Here is a 14,428-nt window from a genome sequence, read left to right on the forward strand (position 1 = left end):
GAAACCCCAAATCCCTTTAAGTCACAGAGATCTCTGACGGCTGCCATATTGGTTTATACTAGAACTGACAACAGAGCACAGATAACTTACAGGCAGAGTCATTCTTTTCGCCGACCGGAACATCCTATCCATGTTTAGCTGAGGTCGAAACAAGCGGATTTTCCCGTCTTCTCCCCGATACGCCTTCATTCCTTCAAAGAGCTGCGCGGAAAAGAAACCATGTCATAATCACAAACCCCGGTAACATAAGTGTAAAGTCCAGAAGGTAAGGGGTTACTCCGCCCATCCGTATTACTAGTGCAACATACTGATACACACTCTTCATATAGCCACGCCCCAATACTGACATCACTCACCTCTATGGCATAGTTGAACACACTGCATGCTGGATGTAGGCTCAGGTTCTGTAGGGGTTTGATTGCCGGTTTCTGCCATCCTTTCTCCGCGCACCACTCAGCCATGAACATGTGATCGGTGAAGGATGCACCAAACACCAGCTTGCTTGGGTCAGGCTTCTCTTTTGGACTGTCAGTGAGTTCGATAGTTATGTCTGATACCTGAAAGTAGAAGGTGAAACAGATGAGATGAGTCATATAATCCTGCCGAGAATGCCAAAAAGTTCCTGATAATCGTCCAAGATCATGAGTGCAAATCAAGTAGCCAATTACTGTTCTCAACATACAACATATATGATCTTCTAGAATCAGAAGTCATGGAGAGATATGTCCTTTACAACCCTAGACCACCAGGGATGTTACCATTAACCTTTTTATGACCCTGGAGCACCAGGGATGTTAACATTAACCTTTTTATGAGCCTAGACCACCATATGCAGCTTCTATCCTCAGAACTCATGGGGAGGTATTTCCTTTACAACCCTAGACCACTAGGGATGTTACCATTAACCTTTTTATGACCCTAGAACACCATAGATGATACAATCAATCCTTTGCAACCCTAGTCCACCAGGGATGTTACCATTAATCCTTACCCCTGATGGTGTAAGATTGTTATTACCAATAATACTTTACTAGTAACATCCCTGGTGGCTTAGCGTTGTAACCTTTTTATGACCGTAGACCACCATTGAGGTAATCATCAATCCTTTACAACCCCTAGTTTACCAGGGATGTGACCCTTAACACTTTCCAATCCAATTTGTATCCTGGTTTTCCTAGGGGGCTTACTCTTTTTCTGCTGTTATACAACGGCGCTATATGCTGGCTAAAGCCAGTACTGCATGAGGGGACACATTGAATAGGCTCCGACAGCAGAGAGGCTGGTAATATACAGTAAGAGAACCCCGACGGATGTCTTCCAACATCGGAGGTGTACAACCTTAAATCATAATGTCTTCAGACGTCAGACAGTGGATAGGAAAGGGTTAATCTTATGATCCTAGACCACCAGGGATGTTACCCCTATGTCAGGCAGACAGTATCACCAGTTTGGCTTAGGACTGAGGTGGCAGCAACTGAAGAACCCTGGTTTCATTGCTTAGCCCTTCCAATACTGACTTTGCTGCGAGGTCCCCAAGCCATCACACACACAGGCTCGATAATGTGGCTGTTGATGCTGTGTAGTTCACGCCCCTCCATAATGTTAAATGTGTGTCTTGTGCAATGGTATTGTCGGTGTCTTCTATGTTGTATGCATTTGATGTGTATGGCACCTTTGCAGCACTGAATGTGTTAACGTCTGGGTTATGTCTGGGAAATGTATCTTGTTGTATGTCATGTGACTGTTTTATATATATGTGTTTGTGAGGAAGTCAGAGAGTCAGTCTTGCAAGAGAGGGGAGTCTTACAAGAGAAGCCAGAGAGTGAGCCACACAGAAACTGTCTGGTCTGTGTGGTCAAGAATGGAAGAGGCCGAGTGATGGCCTGAAGCCTGGCCTTGGCCCACACTATCCAGGATGTGCCAGTGTTGCTATCCGCACGGAGAATGTGAGAGGGAAGGAGGACACCGGAAGAGTGAGTGATGACTGGTAGAGAGTAAGAGAGTTTACCGGGAGCAGAATCTCACAGATAACTGGGACTGTGGATTGTCCGGATTGCCCCGAGAAATCCTCCCCGCCACAACCCATTCTGAGAGTGTAAATTGTGCCTAACTCTTAGTGTTATTTGTTGGACTTGAGTAAACGGGCATTACCGACTGTTCCCGATTTGTCCAGAAAGTTATCCCTGTGCGTGGACTACTTTATTCTCATTTCAAGATTCACCACAGAGAAAGGAATGGTGGTGTCACAAGTGACAACGAACTTTAAGATAACCGCTAGCTACCCTTTCCCTGTAACCTCCCCCCGGAGTAACGTGGACAGGTCCCAAGCTACCCTCAGGGTGATAGAACCACCATGACAGAAACATTTATCTACCCAGTCATCTCCTTGGCTGTGGGCCTGCTCCTCGGACACTGCAGCTGCACTGGCCGAGGCATGGTACCTGTAGGTCTGAACTGGTAATGTAGTTGAGAAACAGGCTGAAGTCAGAGCAGGTGGCTCAGCTATATTAACAAGTACAAAGCTGCAGGATGGGGCAGGCAGTAAGTAACAAAGTACAGAATACAAAGCAGAGGTCAGGGAGCACAGAAGTCTGAATGGTCATTGATCATGCAAGAGTCAGAACTGGGAACACATACAAACTGGGGTTTTGTCACAATGACCAACAAGACCAAAAGGGGAGGATGCCTAATAATGCAGGTAACATCTGGTGATTGGTGGTGGATGGTATTAGGGATTGTTCTGGCCATTTAAAAAAGAAAAAAAAAGGGCGGAAGCATGCGACAGCCCTATGAGCAGAGGCCCGGGAGTGAGCAGAAGTAGAAGACTTTTAAGCACCATGTGACAGTCGGTGGTGTCCGACTGCAACCCCAGGAGCAGTTGAGCAGTGGCAATGCAGTGTGACACATTAACACTTATGCCATCATTAACTACCATAAATATTAACTTTAATCACTTATCCTAGAACATGAGTTATAATATGTATTAACCCTTTAAGCACTCTAGACCCCCAGGGATATTATCATTAACTCTCAAACCACTTTAGACCACTAGGAACATTTAATATTAACCTTTTAAAGCCACCCTTAACCCACCAAGGCTGTCATGTATTACCCCATAAGTAGTTTCAGAGTCACCACTGTTTGGAGTTCTAGAGTTGTCCGGTATTTCCTGCAGCATCTGCTGCTAGACACCTGGCTGGGCATGTGCAGAGAGGCGATATGGATACTAGTATGCCACATTTATGAAGAATACCCCCCCAGCAGTGAGGATGATCTGTTCCTACACTATTATGAAGTACAAAGTCACATGATGGCTCGGCATAATCCTGAACAAAAGGAAAACGTGACAGTGAGACAACAGAAGGGAAGTGACCTTGTAGGAGCCAACAAAATGACTTCCAGGAATAGAAATACCGATACAGAGCCAATACAGCAAGAAGCTCCCTGAATCTCCAGGAGCTACCGAGGAGGGGCAAAATCAGTACTAATGCTACAAGGAACATCCGAGACCTATGTCACTCAGAGAGCCAGAAATAGGGAAAAATCCCCCACAGTCATGGCATCATCAGTATTGGATACTGGGAAATCTGTCACCCCCTAAAGAGTAAAGAACATCATAGAGTGGGACCGGAAGGGACAGCTGCCCCATGTATGCTTTTGCTGCCATCTTCCCATGGACTGATCAGCGCAGTGAGTGGGGTTACAATTGCCCCGGGGGTAATTATGGGCATTCGTTCACCTATAATCTGTTCCGTTTGGCGGCACTGTAATACAAGGATTACATCAGTAATAGGATAACTCCGCACTCAGTGTTACGTGACGCTTCTTTGTTTTTGGATCTCAATGTGATCTCGGAACAACGGGCTCTTTGTAGATTACGTATGAGAAATCCGAGTTTGGGGCTTCTTGTTCCTTTGAGCTTCTAATAGCTTACAGTAGGACCTGGAGATTTAAAGGGGAACCTCACATAAATACGTCTATCGAGCCACCATGTAGACCTCTCCAAAAGCAAAGGCGCCACATCACTCTGTAGAGGGCCTCAGCCACCATGATACTGGTTCCATTATAAGGAGTCTTGTATAGTGGCTGCACTTTATTGGAGAGCCGTTATAACAGAGTCTTTATAGGAAAGCCAATAATGGCTCTACTGGTACGCCTCTACTGGTACGAACGCCTTTACTGAAACGCACTGCACAGTTACACCCCAACGGGGCTCCCTGTGGGAGCTGAAAAGGTAGTCATCACACTCGCATGTAAATTCAATGCGATTTTTTTCTTTGTATCATCATTTTCACTATTGAAATAACGTGCAACTCTTCCTGCAAAATGTATTACACTGGCAGGAAAAAAACTGCAGGTTTAGAAGTGAGATATTGGTGCGAGTTTCTCAGACTGACATTACACTCGCCCCTATGAATGCACCTTAAGGGCTCACGGGCAAATGTAGTTTCACGTCTTCACGAACCGAAAATGTGCGTATGCACTGGGGATTTTTGTTCTTCTGCACTTAATCATTGCATTTTTCACATATGCAAAATGAAAAAAAATAGGCGCTGTAGATTTCATCCAGACGTAATCCCATTGACTTTAATGGGCTTTTTCAGTCCGTAATACAGACCACACTTATAAACATGCACATAAAAAGCGCATGCCTGAATGCTGCAGTGCAAATCAATGGGGTTTCAGCTCTCTGTATTATGCATGTCAATGTACACGCAATGCGGTGCACAAATATGTAGAAGTGAATGAAGCCTATGGGTGCATTTACATGGACAATTCTACCGCAGGATTTCTGTGCGTTGCGAGAGTCACATAAAACACACAGGAAAAGAGCCCCTTGTTTTTAAAGAGGGCATGGACATGTACAATTTGTCTCTTGCAGTGCTGTGAAAAGAATCAGTGCAAGAGTAACATTGCAGTGTGATAGACATGATGATTATTTTGGTATAAAATGTCTATCGATTTATATAACCCAAATGTATTTTGCTGTTGTAATGACTTTTAGCTCTGGAGTTTGATCGACACACAATCTAATCATAGTATTTACTAGACAATGGGATGGTGAAGGATGTCTGATGTTAATGTTAGCTAAGTACATAGGAATTACACAAGTTGCACAACCAGCCTCTAAGAGTTAAAGGGCCATAGTGTTGTGTATATCTGTGTTAAACACTGAGTGTTTACCTAGCCCCCTTCCACTCCTCACAGAAGCTAGTTAAACAATGGGTTGCCACATACACAGAAACTGCTTAAGGTTGTCTGCATGCTAAAGAAGACAAAGTCCATACTATGGCGGACGTGAGGGAGGGTGGGCAGAGAGGTGGGAGATTCTATATGATCCGACAAATGAGAATCTTATATGTTACTGATGTAATCTGTTGCACGCCCATTGAAGGGCGGTTGTCATGTGTTATAATAAAAGGCTTGAGCCTCTATACATTGTAGAGACTCTCCCGGTTTTAGACCAGCATTTGTGTCTGATTCTGGTCGATGATGTGTGCACACGATGCAATTCGGAAGCGGCAAAATACCCCAAAGCCTGCTGGAGAAAATCATAATCCAGAACAGTGGCGTCCCTGGGTGGGCGAGTGGATCTGTGAGGTCACAGCCTGGAACGTACAGAGATCAGCAGATGGCACGCAGAACTCAGGGGCCCGAAAATTTCAGAACACGGTAAGATTGCTTTATGTAAATCTACCGATGTGATCTGGGTTCTGACTGCTAAATCTGCCTGTATCTGATCCAGACTGGACCTTCACTGAAAGACAGGTCTGTCCACTCGAAAAATCACCATGTTACCTGTCTAGGGGTATTTTGTATGCTGTTGTGTCTGAGACGGTTAAACACTGTGTATACAAGACCAAGAGATAAATTCTGTGAGGGTTAATGTGTCAGAAGGGCGGACTCGGCTGTTTAAGTCTGAGGGAGCACGCCGGAGAGACACTTACTCCTAGGTAAAACTAGTGTGAGGTTAGGAAGATTTATGATACGTATACTTACCTTTATGATTGAGCGTGTTATGTTCTCATATGTGGAAAGGTATATACGTGTGAAGTATAGCCGTGCTTTGTGACGGCTGGCTCCAGAAACTCTTGGTCATTGAAAATAATTGTCAGTCTCTGTGTATAGCTAAAATGTCCTGTCCAGACGGATTACTAGTAGAGGTTGGTTGTTATAAAGGTAGATGAGATATATACCTTGAGCCGTTGTGGTTATTCTCCAGTAATCCCCTCTGTTTGGTATTATAGAAAGAATGTGCAGTGTTTATTATTGGGGGGAGGGCTGCTGATAAGAGTGAACTGAAAGCTTTTTCCAATTAACCCTTTCTGTTGCCTTTGTCTTTGTTTTGTAGAATTAATGTGCATTGTAATCTGAGTGGGAAAGAGAGGTTATATTGGAAGGATTTGAAGATAGAATGAGAAGGTTAGGCATAGACGCAGGTTGTTTAGAGAATGGGGAGCAAAGTGAGCAAGGGCAAAGGTCATAGAGCTTGTGATCTGGTTGCTGAAGGGAGCAGAGTTTACTGAACAATGGGAAAGGACCAGGAAAAGTTGCAGAAAGAAATGTCAGGTCATGGACAGATAAGATAGGTTGTAGAAAGTTTTCAGAAGATGAGCAGGAAGCCTAGCAGAAAGAAAGGTGTTTTTAGATTGCTAGGAGGAGGTATAACGTGGTTAAGAGATTCAAGAGGGGAAAGCATGTAGGGGGGTATGTGTATTGCTTATGAACAATGTAATGTCTTTGTGTTGACTACAGCCCCTCCCTGTAATGGCGGCCGTGCTTGCAATGTTTACAATCCAACATAGTGTGACTCTGCAGTAAATGTAGTGAGGCCTGCCCCCACCCTGAAGTTACTTCCCCCCCATGTGCTCACTTTCAGGGTGTGTGATGTTACTTCCGGTCCCTCCCCATCCGGCACAGGACCTGGCCCCGCCCCTTCCTCCTCCAGCGGCCATTTTGCCTCACCTGGGAGTGCTGCTGCCCCTGGCACCGCTCGGTCCTCCGGCAGCCATTTTGCCTCACCTGGGAGATTTGTAGCCCCGCCCCCTTCTGCCTCTGGCGGCCATTTTGCTGCATTTGGGAGGCCTATATTCCCCAATGCCACTGTATCCAGTGCTAACATCATGATTGTCTGAAGTAAGGTTTTGTTTGACCAGACTTTGTTACGCTCCAAGATGTGGCCACTTTGGATGTGTGATAAGTTCAGGGAAACAAACCTTTGTGAAGATGCAGCTTGGGACATAGTAGACGACTAAGCTGGTTTATAGTGCATGGAAGATTGGAGTTGATGCATGGGGGGCAGAGACCAGGAATACATGACAGGGGACGCTCTCTCATGTTCCCAGGGGCTCTGTTTTCCACTGCCCGCTTCTCCAATGGATACTCAGACCGATGATGTTATGGAAGGCTCCTACAGATGGAATAATTTCCCTATAGTCACCCAGCAGACTTTTTCACGCAATTTGGTGAAGTAATTTTACTTTTTATGTGAAGAAAGAGGGACTGAATTGCCCAGAGTAGGATGTTAATTCAACCGTATTCTTTAGTTTTTCTTTAAGTCTTTTGTATATTCTAGTGTCAGTCTACACTGAAGCTATAATTATATTCCGACAGGAGAGTAAAAGCTAAACGCTGGCCATACCCTGAAATACTATTACACTGGGTGACGTAAAATTTGACTTGTGTTGCGCCCCCTTGTGTTAAAAAATGCTAACTGCGACCTGAAAGGAAAAAAAAAAAAAAAAAAAAATCTAAAGGATATTTTCGCTCAGACTTCGCTGCATACAATGTCATCTTGACCTACAAAGTGCTTGTTTTTGTGCCTCTTGGTTTACTAGTTTGAACACAATGACTCTTTTTCCATTGAGTATTCCGGTTCAAAAGGGGGGAGGCAGAGGTGATCTGGGCCATAGATGATCTAGGTGTTGTAGATCAGCGATTGGGAGGTGATCTGGGCCATAGATGATCTAGGTGTTGTAGATCAGCGATTGGGTTTGGAAAAAAATAAATAAATAAATAAATAAATGGAATAAGATAACAAGATTCTGAGCCATGTGAAATAAAACATCAGCACGATTATTTAGTACTAATACAGTAAGAAACTGCAGATATGCAAACAGTTATCAGAACCTCTGTTGATAATGCATATGTTGAGCTTTTTGCAGATGGTATCAGGGTGAGGATTGATGACTCCACATCGGATATGCAGTGGTCACACAACAAGATGTCCTAGAAGCAGAAGCTCTGCCTCCGCATGTCACAGTACAAGAAGCGGAATTGAAGGCCCTCACTGAGGCGAGTAGAGTGGTGAGAGGTAAGACGGCAACCCTTTACACTGACTCCTGGTATGTATTTGGCATAGCTCATGATTACGGCCCAATATGGAAGGCCAGACACTTTTTACCTTAGCAGGACAACCAATTGAGAATGGTGCAGCAGTACAGAGTCGCATGGAGGCCCTACTTCTACCTGACAAAGTTGAGAGTTCGCACCGATTCCTACACTGGAGAGGCGAGAGACGACACCCTCGCTGACAGCGCAGCAAAGGCAGCGGCCCTCAAGCCGTGGAAGAAAGAAGAAAAGATACTGACAGCATGAGTCAGTGGTAAAAACTTTGGACATTGACAAAAATTTGGACTTTGATATGCTAAAAGACTTTTACAGTTACAAGCCAGAAAGGAAGAAAAGAATAAATGGACTAATATGGGAGCAGCAGAAACAGGACAGCGTGTGGTGAACGGTCAACAGCACTTGCCCACCACAGTTCCTGTATCCCATGATGGCCCAGCTGATGGACGGAAAGACCCACCTAGTAAAGCAGCAATGACGACGACGCTTGAAAGAAGTAGGGCGACTTCTAGGTTCTCTGTAGCTGCTGCATCATTTGTCCGGTTTAGCATGATCTATGCCATGGGTAAGTCAGGGCAGAAGTAAATTTGCCACATCACACTTGCCGGGACCACTCTACCCATTTCAGGGATTGCAAATTGACTACGTTCAGCTCCCACTTGTTGGGAAGTATGAATACGTGCTTGTTGTTGTTGATGTCTTTGCAGGTTGGAGGCTGACCCGGTTACCAAGGTAAACAAGTAGGTAACCGCAAAGAAGCTCATGAACGAGGTAAACTGTGAATATGGGGTACCAGAAGTGGTTCAGAGTCAGACAGAGGTATAAACTTCGCAGGTGAATGTAACATGTCATGTCTGCTCTGGGTGTATCCCAGGCCTTTTACATACTCTACCATCTTTAGAGTAGTGGAAAGGTGGAGAGACGTAGTGGCACGCTAAAAAGTAAGATACTTAAAAATGACGCCACTTTGGAAAGACTGTCATCCAATAGCCTTATACAGTGTTAGATATGAACCCAGGGGGGATTATACATTATCTCCCTACGAGATTGTTTGGGCTAGCCCCAAGGCTAGGTCGTTACTATCCTCAGTAGTTACAATTACAATCTGATGTGTTGACTAAGTATGTGATTTTCGTTGTTAAAGAACTAACCAAAGCCTATGCACAGATGTTCTCTTCCAGACTCAGAGGCAGACACTGGGACACATATCTTGCAGCCTGGGGATTGGGTGTGCGTCAAGAAGTTCCTCAGGAAGCACCCTCTTGAACCCTGATCTGATGGCCCCTACCAGGTGCTTCTGACTACTGCCACAGCTGTGAAACTAGCCGAAAGACTTACATGGATCTATGCTTCATACTGTAAGAAAGCTTCAGATCCGGGAGACCAGTCTTAGTTGTGCCAAAGACATTACTCTGGTTAGGGCTAGTGAGAGAGGAGGGTGGCAACTGGAATCCTTAGTCGGAAGAATATGAGGGTATGGTTACCTTCTGGTATAACTCGTTCAATGCTCAAGTAGCCGCATATTCCTTCGACTATTGTACTGTGGTCCCGTGTCTAGGCGCAAGATCCCACCGCAGGCCAGATTTAGCTCAGTCCAGCTGGTTATATGACTTATATACCCGGGGAATACAATATGTTTGCGCCACTGATAACGTCTGGGGAGAAGACTGCCGTTATTGGGGATTAGTGGGATGTAACACAGGAATAGACTGGTCCTATAAACCGCGAAGTGCCTTAAATAAGAAAGATAGGAGCGGGAAATCCCTAATTAGTCGTATAACCCTCCTTGAGAATAATAAGGACAGCAGGTATTGGAAGGCTGAACTTAGTATGTTGCTTGGTTTTAATGCGGTTTTTACACTAACCATGGGAGATCCAAGCCCGGGGGACGGAGGGACTTATAGTCTGGGGACATACCGGTACGGGAGGACAGATCCCTTAGGGAAGTTTAAAATAAGGGGTATGGTAGATGCAGCCGAATGGAAGCCTTCACTTAGTCCCGTGCCCATAATTAACCCCCTCCGCCGTAAGATAAAGACCTTGACGAACATGATGATCATAGCCGACCCTACCTTTTGTGGACACCTTGACAGTAGCGACTGGCTACTCTGACCAGAATCTCTGGTTGGAGTTGATGAGGTACAATGCTAACAGGAGCAACAAGTCTAACTGTTGCGTGTGCGGTAGTGCCCGACCACACTCGGGGATGGTCCCCCTAAATCTCCCTGTAGATGCTGAAGAGTGGTTTATTAGTCTCTTCACGAACATTTCCGCTAATTACACTGTCCGTGAGAAGTGGAAGAAGCAATACTCTATAACTACTTAAGTGTTTTGCACCGGAGAGAGTATTACTGACTACCCTGGAAACTACACCTGCCGGGCAAATAGGCAGGGTGGAGGGAGATTTTGGGGAACTCACTAACGGGTATTGCTCCTCCTACGGTACGATAGGAGGGGAATGGATGCAGAATCAGGTCCAGTCCTTAGGAGACGTTTACTGGCTTTGTGGAGACATGAGGTAGAGGACCCGCCTGGAGGGTAATTGGACAGGGGAGTGTGCCTTAGTAAAGCCCTTATGCTCCTCCATATCCTGTCGGACAGCATTGAGGATAATGAGGTTACCCCCAATAGTTACTTTATCTCGATCCAACTCAGTCTGTGTTTTGTGGTTATCCTGTCATGTTGGTCTATCCTTGTTTTCCGCATAGGTACGGCGGTTCCTTCCAGTCTTGTCACTAGGTAGTGTAGGGTCAGGGTGAGGCGACCTGGACGTGTTCACCATTAGGACTATCTCCAGGAGGGACATTGGTGTGGGTGAAGATTAGGGAGTCCCACGCCGTGCGTACCCGTGCACGCTACTAGTATTGTAACATTATGCTAGAGCGAGAAGAGAGACCCCTGGTGGTAGTTTTGATCTACACGTATACATTGACGTCATAGGATAGCCAAGGGGGGTACCTGACAAGTTTTAAAAATTAGAGACCAAGTTAAAACTAGATTCGAGTCCATTTTCCTGATCATTATGGTAAATAAACGTTGATTGGATTAATTATGTTTTTTATAGTTAGCAGTGGTTTATAAATTATACTAGAGACGCCTTATAGGGACTAGTCGACCAATAGGACCTACCTCGACTATGACTTTTTTTTAAAAATAGAATGACCTTAGATATGACTTTAGCTAAAAGGGGAGTGTCTGTAAGATGACAGGGGAGATTTGTCGTACCTACATCCTAGACGACACGTGACCCACGGGTAAAGACGCACTTGTCATTAAGAAGCTGACCGCACTAACTAAAAAGAGCTAACTTTTGGGACCAGTACTCGCCATGGATGAGCGGGTGGTAAAGGATCCTGGCACAGACGGGCGTTGCTGTTGTATGTGAACTGATGGTTACCTTTTCTGTTCTAGTCTGCTGTGTTATTCCCTGTGTCAGAGAGACCTGTGAAACTGATGCTGGAAAAGCCGCTCCCACCATGAGTTTGCTGGATGCATCCCCAGAAGGAGTGGACAAGTCCTACACCCCCTTGAAGACCCTAAAACGAACCTTCAACGCGCTCCAGTTATAGGCTCATGCTCAGAGAACTGTGAAAATTAGATAGAGAATTAGAGGATAGACATTTTAAGGGGGGATTGTGATAGACATGATGATTATTTTGGTATAAAATGTCTATCGATTTATATAACCCAAATGTATTTTGCTGTTGTAATGACTTTTAGCTCTGGAGTTTGATCGACACACAATCTAATCATAGTATTTACTAGACAATGGGATGGTGAAGGATGTCTGATGTTAATGTTAGCTAAGTACATAGGAATTACACAAGTTGCACAACCAGCCTCTAAGAGTTAAAGGGCCATAGTGTTGTGTATATCTGTGTTAAACACTGAGTGTTTACCTAGCCCCCTTCCACTCCTCACAGAAGCTAGTTAAACAATGGGTTGCCACATACACAGAAACTGCTTAAGGTTGTCTGCATGCTAAAGAAGACAAAGTCCATACTATGGCGGACGTGAGGGAGGGTGGGCAGAGAGGTGGGAGATTCTATATGATCCGACAAATGAGAATCTTATATGTTACTGATGTAATCTGTTGCACGCCCATTGAAGGGCGGTTGTCATGTGTTATAATAAAAGGCTTGAGCCTCTATACATTGTAGAGACTCTCCCAGTTTTAGACCAGCATTTGTGTCTGATCTGGTTCGATGATGTGTGCACACGATACAATTCGGAAGCGGCAAAATACCCCGAAGCCTGCTGGAGAAAATCATAATCCAGAACAGCAGCAGGTCCTATTTTAGGGCTATTCTGTTGAAGAGTCACTCATTCTTCCCTATGGGACCAAAATAAATAAATAAATAAATAAATCGCATCATGCTCACATGTAAATACAAGCTTCACACGAGTGGAACGTGATGCGTTTTTGCTCCCATAAGGAATAATGGACAATTTTTAAACGCATTTTTTATGTACGTGAAAAAAATTGCAAGTGCAGAGATGCGAATACGATGCTATTTTCTCGCAAAACGTATCACACTCGCATAAAAATTGTGTATTTGCAGGTGGGAGATTAGTCCAAGTTTCTTGGATTTATCTTACACTCAGTGTTAACGCACCCTTAGGGCTCATTCACATGGGCATATAGATGCAGGTAATACGCAGACCACCAGCAGAGAGAAGCGTCTGATCGCCTGACAAGCACCAGCAGCTTCAACTGTTTTGTTATCTACCATTACACCCCTGTGTCTGTAGGAACCATTTGCTGAAGGACATTGGCTGAAGGACATTTGGGCTCATAGCCCCCATTACATGTACGCCCTCTGACACCCGCTGTCGCCTCCATTTGCAGTGATGTCGTGAACGATAAAACTGGACACTAAGGAGGGGAACTGGGTGGTCTTAAGCAATGAATCCAGGTTTTGTTTGGGCACTGACGATTGCCACGTTTGTGTCTAGAGACCTCGGGGTGAGCGCCTCAATCCTGCCCACTGCTGGTGTGATGGTCTGGGGGGCCATTGCATACAACAGTTGGTCCCCCCCAGTAGTGGTACGAGGGACAATGACAGCTCAGCGATATGTTCAGGACATCCTGCAGCCACATGTGTTCCTCTCATAGCGGCTTCCACGAGGCAGCAGGATAATGCTCAGCCACGCACACAAGGGGGTCATAGGAGCCCCCACAACATTGTCACACTGCCATGGCCGCCCGGTCACCAGATTTATCACCAGTAGAACGTGTGGAACCATCTGGGATGCCAACTTCCACAGCCTACAAGTTTACACGATCTAGAGACTCAGTTTCAGCAAATATGGAGCGATATGCCGCAGGATACCATACAGAACCTGCATGCTTCCATGCTGCCTGTATCACATCTTGTATCCAAGCTAAAGGTGGTAAAACAGGGTACTAGTGCCTCCATCTCCCCGTATCACATCTTGTATCCAAGCTACGGGCGACCCAACAGGGTACTAGAACCTCCATGCCTGCCCGTATCACATCTTGTATCCAAGCTAGAAGCGGTACAACAGAGTACTAGAGCCTCCATGCTCGCCTGTATCACATCTTGTATCCAAGCTAGAGACGGTACAACAGGGTACTATAGCTGCACCTGTATCACATTTTGTATCCAAACTAGAGGTGACCCAACAATGAGCGTCTTCTTAATGGTGGCATATGTGGCGCGGGGACCGCAGCTCTCCCGCATCTGTCCAATGCCAGCAGTGCTTCTGGGGTTCCTGCAGAATTTCAGGTTTGTCCGGTTTTCTGGATCGCCCGCTCTGGCGGTGACTTACTGAAGACTTAAAGGGGTTGTCCCGCGGCAGCAAGTGGGGTTATACACTTCTGTATGGCCATATTAATGCACTTTATAATATATATCGTGCATTAAATATGAGCCATACAGAAGTTATACACTTACCTCCTCTGGTGCTGGCGTCCCCGTCTCCATGGCGCCGACTAACGCTGTCTTCTCCTTCCATTAGACGCGCTTGCGCTGTGCGGTCTTCTGCTCTGTTCAATGGGGCCGCTCCGGTGTGCTCGCGCCGGAGAGCTGGTCTGCGCAAGCGCAGAAGACCTCGG

The 14,428-nt window shown here is 45.5% G+C and overlaps 1 protein-coding gene across 2 annotated transcripts in view; it reads right to left on the minus strand.

The window, feature by feature from the left end:
• The window catches only part of BCAT1 (branched chain amino acid transaminase 1), a 47,336-nt gene that overhangs the window by 7,133 nt on the left and 25,775 nt on the right, over window positions 1-14,428 (minus strand). For both annotated transcript variants that reach the window (XM_066590779.1, XM_066590780.1), the window contains exons 3-4: window positions 357-557; window positions 91-201 (exon numbers count right to left, since the gene is read on the minus strand). In XM_066590779.1, coding sequence (XP_066446876.1) covers window positions 91-201; window positions 357-557 — 312 coding nt within the window. The remainder of the gene's footprint in view (window positions 1-90; window positions 202-356; window positions 558-14,428) is intronic.

Source organism: Eleutherodactylus coqui, chromosome 2 (genome assembly GCF_035609145.1).
Source record: "Eleutherodactylus coqui strain aEleCoq1 chromosome 2, aEleCoq1.hap1, whole genome shotgun sequence".
Lineage (NCBI taxonomy): Eukaryota > Metazoa > Chordata > Amphibia > Anura > Eleutherodactylidae > Eleutherodactylus > Eleutherodactylus coqui.